This window comes from Limulus polyphemus, unplaced genomic scaffold (genome assembly GCF_000517525.1).
Source record: "Limulus polyphemus unplaced genomic scaffold, Limulus_polyphemus-2.1.2 Scaffold1151, whole genome shotgun sequence".
Lineage (NCBI taxonomy): Eukaryota > Metazoa > Arthropoda > Merostomata > Xiphosura > Limulidae > Limulus > Limulus polyphemus.
Window position 1 is genome coordinate 201852 of NW_013666761.1, and position 8662 is coordinate 210513.

At 34.6% G+C, this 8662-nt stretch overlaps 1 protein-coding gene across 1 annotated transcript in view; it reads left to right on the top strand.

The window, feature by feature from the left end:
• LOC106462363 (parafibromin-like) overlaps positions 1-4470 on the top strand; it is a 39573-nt gene extending 35103 nt beyond the window's left edge. The window contains exons 13-15 of the mRNA XM_013922279.2: positions 491-582; positions 1817-1958; positions 4122-4470. Of these exons, the coding sequence (XP_013777733.1) occupies positions 491-582; positions 1817-1958; positions 4122-4158 (271 nt within the window). The 3' untranslated portion in view covers positions 4159-4470. The remainder of the gene's footprint in view (positions 1-490; positions 583-1816; positions 1959-4121) is intronic.
• The last annotated feature ends 4192 nt before the right edge of the window (positions 4471-8662 follow it).

Genomic DNA, 8662 nt, shown 5'->3' on the forward strand with positions numbered 1-8662 from the left:
GTCCTTGGCAGTCTCAGCACTAAGAAATATGACTTTTGGTATGTGTAATAGTAACTGAAAGACTGCCAAATTTTGTGAAAATATACCCAATATATTGAGAGTTATAAGTATTAAATTTAACAGACTTTAAACGAGTACAAAAGGTCATATGACTCGGTTAAATTGAGAGGGTTAAACCATAGTGTGCATCACTGGTGGCACATGACAGCCAAAGCTTAAAGGGTAAAAACAGGATGTCGTGTAATACCGGTGGTGAACTCAAGAGAGAGTTCCCAATGCAGTCATTCTGTCATATAACATAAAGGCATAAAATTAGCAGTATCTAAGGCAGAGTTCACAATGAGGCCTTACGTTCCTGTTTCGTAATTGGAGAAATGACTTATGCTACAAACCCGTTAATACAATTAGTTTTTGGTGTGTAGACCTATCAGATTTCTTTAAAAGCGTACAATTGAATTATTATTGTTTTTTTTTTTCCTCATAACTACAGGGACCGAGTAGTGGCAGTTTTTGTACAGGGCCCAGCATGGCAGTTTAAAGGTTGGCCATGGGATGGAAATCCAGTTGAAATCTTTGCAAGAAGTGAGTGTTGGAGTACAGTATTTTTCATGGTTTTTAGAACTGAAATAATTGTTAAATAATTACCTGTACTGTCTTAAAAAAAAAAAAAATAAATGAAATTTTATTATACTGAAAACATAAGAAGCATCTGGCATAATTAGTTAAGCCTTTTTAGCTTTTGATCTAGATGATTTTAGTTAAAAATATTAATATTTTTATTTTACTTTAAATATTCTAATTAGTTTTGAGGTATTTGAGAATTCAACAGTTAACCTTGGTTAACTTACTTAGTTTATTTAGTTGTATATCAGTTGTTGAGTCTTATATTTGTTTGTAATTAGTAGTCTTGATCTTCATTTTTTTTTATATTAAAAGTGCAATCCACTCTTATTTATTTTGGGAACTTGGTAGAAAATAAAAATGATGCATAATTATAATAAATAAATATAGTAAAATATATGAACTTATAAATAAATAACGTACACGTAAAAAAATAGCAGTAGGTTGCTTCCCTCTGGTCAATGGTTCAAATTTATGAACAGTAACATGCTACCTGGGCTAAACACTGACAAACATATTGTGACAGGACTCCATAATTAGAAGGAGGAAGCCTGTGCTTTGGCCAGGGCAAAATGTTCGTCTAGTGTTTAACTATCACCATGGAACTGAAATAAAAAATGATAATAATAATTAAAGTTATTTGACACAGTGCATTGACCAAGCCAATCTAAATCAAATAGAATAATATTTGATGATAATAACTTTTCTCCCAAGTATTTTTTAGCTGGTAAAGGTTAGTTATAAAATTTTCTTTCATACAGTTTTAAATTGTACAACTGCTAGATTTATGGAGCATAAGAAAACTAGTTGGTCTAACATCATTTTGAAAATGGTCGAAATAATGAAATTATAATATTTTCATCAAGTTAACATTACTTTAAACAGATAATTTACTTCACTGATATTTTTTTTGAAATATTTTAGGCTTTGTATTTTAGAAAGTAGTATTTTCTAGAAAATGTTTTTCTTTTTCTGATATTGAGGGTTTTGTTAGACTTTCATTAAAAATTTCTTCAATAAATTTTAAATGAAAGCACATCTTGGACAATTAATAATATTTTTTAAAAGTATTATTTGGGAGTAAAAAAATGTATTTTTCATTTGTAATTAATCATAAAACTACAGTGTCATATGTTTGACTGAATTGAACAAAAAGAAGAGTGAAGTTCCATTAATGAACTATAATATTTTACAGTACGAGCATTCCATTTGAAATGGGATGAAATGAAGCTGGATGCTAATGTGGGCAAGTGGGCAGTGCACATTATACAGTTGAGTAAACAAAAGCGGCATTTAGATCGTGCTAATCTTCTGAAGTTTTGGGAAGTGTTGGACAGGTTAGTACAAACATGATAAAAACTGTAAAAGTTAGGATGTCAGGACTTCACACGACTTTATTCATGTACTTATCAATCTGTGATTTAACCATTTCTGGACTTGGGGATGCTTGTCACTGACATCCCTTGATTTTTGTTCCTTCTCACAATGGAAATACTTAACCAAATTGCACGAGACTGAGTGCGTAATTACATAGTTTACAAAAACAACAACATGTAATGATAATCAGTTTTTCTATCATTTGTTATGTTGAGAGACTGTCTTGAAAAAAGTATCAAAAGAGTACTTCATTCATTTTAGAATTTCATTCTTTGTTATTGTTATTAGATAGTTCAATTATATATATATATAATCAATTTACTGATATTCATTAACATGTTTCTTTTGATATTTAAATCTGTCAGTTGTAGTCGTCACCCCAAGACTATTATAAGCAAGACCTAACATCATTGTGACAGTTCAGGTTATATGGCAGCAATAATTCTTTGCCAATTTTAAATGTTCTGTACAATTTATAACTTCAAGTTCCAGATAAATGTGTATCTAATAAGTATAGTTTCCTTTCAGTAAATAAGTTATTTTACTTATCTAAATTGTTTAAATATGATAAAGTTAACAATGGTATTGAATAAATATGTATTTGAGTCATCGGAATATTGCCTACTTGTACTCTTTGAATCTAACTAGGCTCTAATACTTGATGTGTTGTCATAGGAGAAAATTTCCATAGCTTTCAAAGAAATATAATTAGTTTAACTCAAAAACATTTTCAGGAACAAGTGAAACATCCAAAGAAACTATTAAAAAAAATCCTAGATCTGTGATATGATCTTAAGTCTTCTTAACTTCCAACCAATTTCTGTTCTTCTCAGCAGGAGCTAATTTAATCATTCCCAAAAATTACTTTATTCACTTCACATTGACGTAAATAGTTAATACTCTGTTCAATGGTGTTTAGACTTTGACTGTAGCTATTTTCATAACAGTTTCTTTAGTGATTTCTCAGACCACATGCCGTGTGATCATAAAAGGGTGTGAACGAAATACTGTACTAACAAAATCAGTAAAAGAGAAGGAAAGTGATGTGAGAAAGTAATCCTCAAGGGATAATAGTTGCTTAAATATAAATCTATGCTTTGGAAAGGACAGACAAATTCTAAGTTTGAACATTTTTCTTTGTAAATTACACTGAATTAATGTTACAGAATGACAATATCAATTTCTAAATTTTTTTAAGTAAAATTATTATTGAAATAGTTGTAATTGTTATTTTTACTTACATTTTGAAATTTGATATGCAGGTCTGCACTTGACACCAGTCCCTATAAGGTTAAGCATGTCCACACGTAGTCCTTGTAATTGTAAACTACAGTACAACATTTTAGTTTTTTTAATATCATATATTATTATGAAGTTTTATAACAGCTTGTAAGCAGAATTTTGAATATTTTAATTATCTTTTTTTGCTTTTTTGTGATCCAAGTTGCTGAGGAAGTAAACCTCAAGTTTACTTTCCACTAGACAACACTAAAATCTGAGGTTTGATTCCCTGCTATGAACAGAGCACAGATAGGCAGTTAATAATAGTTCTGAAGTACTGTTATGAAATTTTACATTTCTCAAACATATATTACTAGCAAAAATTACAGATTTTTAAAAGAGACAAAATATCCCTTGGTTAGATCACACATGCATTTAATGCATAAGAGCATTTCAGGAGTAATTTTTTTTGTCTGCAAATAACTGTTTCAGGTCAGTATTGGGGATGAAGTAATGTTTATTGTTAAACACAAAGCCCTCAGACTTATGCTGAGCCACCATGGGGCCTCAAAAAATTAAATATTGTATAAAAAGTTTTAATTATTTAATTCAAATTCATTTTGTAAAGTTGACTGTGCTACTGAAGGGCTATGGTCTTGTATGTTCGTGTGATAAAGCTTTAAACTATGCATGTGTTGAAAGCAAATGGCCATTAGAATATGTGGCCAGTTAAAGTGAATTACATGTACTGTAATCAGTTATGCAGTGGTATAAAGATTTAAAAAATATCCCCTTATCCTACAGTTATGCATAGTTATTTTTTTAAGTGTGTACTATAATGTTTTTTTTTGCTTCTGAATTTAATAATTTTTAAGCTAACAAGTTATTTTCTCTAATTTCAGTTTCATGGTGAAACACAAACACCATCTTCGTTTCTGAAGACTTTAGAAGAGAAAAGGAGAGGACAGAATAAGATAGAACAGTTTGATAGAAATTATTAATGTGTTTTTGAGGAATAACAGACCAGTGGTGTGGTAAAGGAAAGTACTACATTTATACATGTCCAGTGGAGTTTTTAACACTTTGGGTGGAAAACCAAATTTTACATTACAATCTGACTGGATCACTGTAAATACACCACGAACATAAGAAATATGTTCATTGTTGTCTTCCTATTTCCTGTTAGCTTTTTATGGAAAGAACTGATGAAAGTGCTGTAAATACTTTATGTAATAAAGCAGTTGAACTTTATCATTTGTGTTGGTCAAACTTGCATTTTGACATTATTGCTACCGTTACCACTACTACCTTTTTTTTTTCTTTCATAACTGCGATAAAAACTTTTTCATGATTCTGAATAGGTTTATTTGTTGATTGGTTTAGTCACTGTTCTAAAACCTATTTGGAGAAATAGAGCATTTATGAAATTTGTCAAAAACATTTACTAAACACATCATGTTGATGGTAACACATAATATGAACCTAAAGCTACTATAATGGGGATTTGGAAAAGCAGCATCCTTCTATAATGTTTTGTCCCAGCTATTTAGTATTACAATAATTCCAAAAGATACTTACCTTCACTGACAATAGCTATTTCTCAATCTCCAGGGTTACACGCTTTGCCCATCTAAGCATTGAAAATGCTTGCTCCACTCAAATGCCTTTGGCAAATTCCAATTTGCAAATTTCTCCACCAACTTCAATGCACCCTCTATCTAGGTACTGTATATAAGCACCTCATTCAGATAATGTAATCACTTTGTTTCAACAAAGCATTTGGCACGGGTTTCTATAAATAGGGCTGTTGTGATTATTCACAATTTACATTGCGACTTTGAATGTGGTTGGCGTTACTACGGTTATATATTTGTTTATATTTAAAAATTACTTTATAACAAAAACTTAAAAAACGTACCGATGCGTATGAATTCCCGAGTTAATGTTTCTATTACAGAGGCCATTTAGACCTCTCCTCTTCCACCTCTGTTATCTGATATTTTGTTTCTCTCTCTATTGGGGATGTGGACTGGACAGGTTTGCATCTGTATGCCTTTCCTCCAATTCGGTTATTGCCCTGGTTTCTGATTATGCTTCGCTCCACTCCCTAACAAGTTATCTTGGTTGCACTATATTGGCCAGTTCAAATGTGGTTTTCCTCCCTCGGTATCTGCAGGTATGTCCTCCTCTACCTCTTCCACGTTGGCAGTCTCCAAGACAACTTCGATCACATATTCTCCACCCAGATGTTCGGAAACTCAGTCTTCATGCTTGGAAGTTAGGCTGTCCTTTGCCCAACATAAGGGTTTAACTTCCAAAGTTTCTCTGTATTTAACTAAATCTCTCCATGGGCCAACCACAGCCGTTTATCAACAGAAATGGAATACTTATCGTCAGTGGTGTTTTAAGAGGAATTTCAAACCCTCTTCATCCTAAAGTATCTACCATTTTATGACATGGGTATTTGAGAGGGGTCTTGCTTTGCTTACAGTTGCTTTATATAAGGCATCCTTATCCACTATTTTTTGGTATTCCAAATATTGGAAGGTTTTCTTTTTAATCCTCAGTACTATCAGGTCTACTCAAAATCATTCACATTCTTCGACCCAAATGATCTTGTCAATTACCAAATTGGGATTTTACAGTTGTTTTACATGCATTGTCTCATCCTCCCATTGAGCCCTTAGCTTTGTGTTCTTTGTTTCACCTTTCTCTTAACTCTCTCAATACAGGCTCAATAAGATTTTGAATGTAAGACACTAAAACTTTGTGTCATGCACACTAAAGGATACCCAGGGCAATAGGGTTAAATTGTACTTTTTGTTGTAACTGGCTTGTGAATGCTGTTGGTTTGAGTTGTTTGCAATTCCTGTGCTTCGGACTCTCTTATCATTCCACATTTGTCCTGCTTTACCTCAATAGGCCCTTTCTCTCCAAGACTCTGACAGCTAGGTAAGGGGAAAGGTCCTTATCACCAATCCATTTCTCACCTGTATGACCTCTCCAATCCTTACTCTTTGTTGTGTCCTGTTAGGATCCTCAAGTGTTATGTAGCTTGTACTAATTCATTTCGAGGTAGTAGGAATTGATTGTTCATTCATTGGGATCCTTCTTTTTCCCGTTACTTATCTCCCACTACCGTAAGGAGGTGGCTTCGTAAATTGATTCACATGGCTTATAATGGATTATCCTTACAGGAGAGGAATCTTTAGCGTGTCACATCTCATTAGATTAGTTATATTTTTGTCAATAGCTGTCTGGTTGAATTGCCACTGGAAGACATTGTGTGGTCTGGTATGTGGATTATTCCTAATACTTTCCTATCTCATTACTTATATGGTCTGGCAGTTTCCTCTTCTGATGGTTTTTGACTAACCCCTGTAACTATTTTGACCACTTCTGTTAGGTTTTAGCAGGGGTAAGTATTTTCATCAGTCATATACTTCTTTTTTTTTTTCCAGGGTTCCTTTATTTTTTCACTGGATCCCACTCTGTGGTGAGTGTTGCCCAGGCAGTTATGCTTTTTCTTTTTAATTCTGCACTAGCAATCACTTCAGGTTGCAACAGCCTATGTCAAAATGGGGTGTTCTATAAGACCATCTAGGTGCCTACTGGATTGTATTACCTTATTATTGTGGGCTGCCACTCGTGGACTATCATGAGTTAATCTACAGGGGATCCTGCCAATCTTCAGACTGAATAAATCGGAATCGGTTTGCTTTTAAAAATATAAGGAACTTGGTTCACCGTTTGCACAGTTTCCAGAGCACTGTTCCTCAGGGCTCCTCAACATGTATTACCCCCATCCCCAGATCCTCTACTGGCGGAGCTTGGAATTCCTTACCACCCCAGTTTCCAGAGGCTTTTCCTCCAGTGTGTTCTTCCACTCTTGGAGAAGAAGGTGAGGTTGGGGTCCCTCCTACACTGGTCCCAGGATGTTTTTCCCAGATGTCAGTAGGAGGAGCACCAACCTCTGTGGGAGCTTACTCATAATTATGGTTCAGATTTGACACTAAGCCATCCAGTTGGGGGGTGCTTGGCCCTTCTCTTTGATCAATGTTGGTTTTCTATATTGTTCCACTATCTCCTCATAATTTCAAACATGAAGTGGTCCCATCCTAAGTCCTTGGTTGAGCACAGGTTCCATGTTCTCTCCATAATTCCAGGGGCAAGCAGAATATTTCTTGCCCACTTGATTTGGGAGTGAGGATGAATGTTCATAATTTCAGACTGGATGAGTTCTGTTCCTTTGGATGAGTATGGCCTAGGGTGGTATGTTTTGGAATTCTTCAGGTGGAGGAGAAAGTTTGTCTACTTCAGTGTTGCTTACTTTCTCATCGTGATTCCGGTGGTGGGAAACGCATCACTTTATGACTAAAGGTTGGGATCCAATCAAAAGTATATATTAGGTCATCAAGAAATTAATGTTGCATTTTGGAACACTTTTATCCCCCCTAAAACGTACATCACGTATACTAGTTAAATAAACCATCTAAACATCACGTTAATGTAGCCTATATACTGTGTAAAGTTTAGTATACTCTAATCCCTTATAGTGATGACACACGACGAGACACACATTCGACATGTAATGCTGTTTGAATACAAGAAGGGACACAACACCTCTGTAGCCACAAAGAATATCAGATAAGTTTATGGAAATGTTTTGAATGTTCGTAAGTATCAATGATGGTTCAGCAAATTTCGTTCAGGTGACTTTAGCTTAAAAACTGTGATGGAAGAGGCCGACATGTTGGAATTGATATTGATGCTCTGAAGTGCTTGTTGAGTCTCACCCAAGGCAACACACTCGCAAAACGGCCCTGAAATTGTACGTCTCTCATGAAACAATACATAAAAATCTAAGGAATAGGGGAAAACTCCTTAAAGAAGGTGATTGGGTGCCTCACGAACTCTCCGATGATCATTTCCAACATGTGCATAATGCGCGAGAACCATTTTTGGACAGAATTGTCACCAGTGATGAAAAATAGATTCTCTGTGCAAATATTAAATGCCCAAAACAATGGTTGAGTCCTAAACAAAAACCACTTCTGACCCCAAAACCTGGACACCATCTGCAGAAATTGATGCTTTGCATTTGGTGAGACATCAAAAGAGTGGTTCACCCACTCTTGTACCATCTTTATCTTGGTACACTTCTGTTCTATACAGATGCTTTCTGTATGGTTCATGCCTGCACCGGTCCCTCCACCGTCTCAATGTGGAATTCTAGCTATAGTGTCAGCGGAGGTATGTTTTGGAAGTTAACATTTTCCTAAACTGAAAATGTATTTCCAATAATACTTACCTCTGCTGACACTCTCCCCACTAAAAGCTGGTTTATATTTCAAAAAAAGTGATTACATTATCTGAATAATGTGCTTATATACAGTACCTATATATACACCTGGAAAAAAGTTAAGCACCCCCGTGTTTTTTT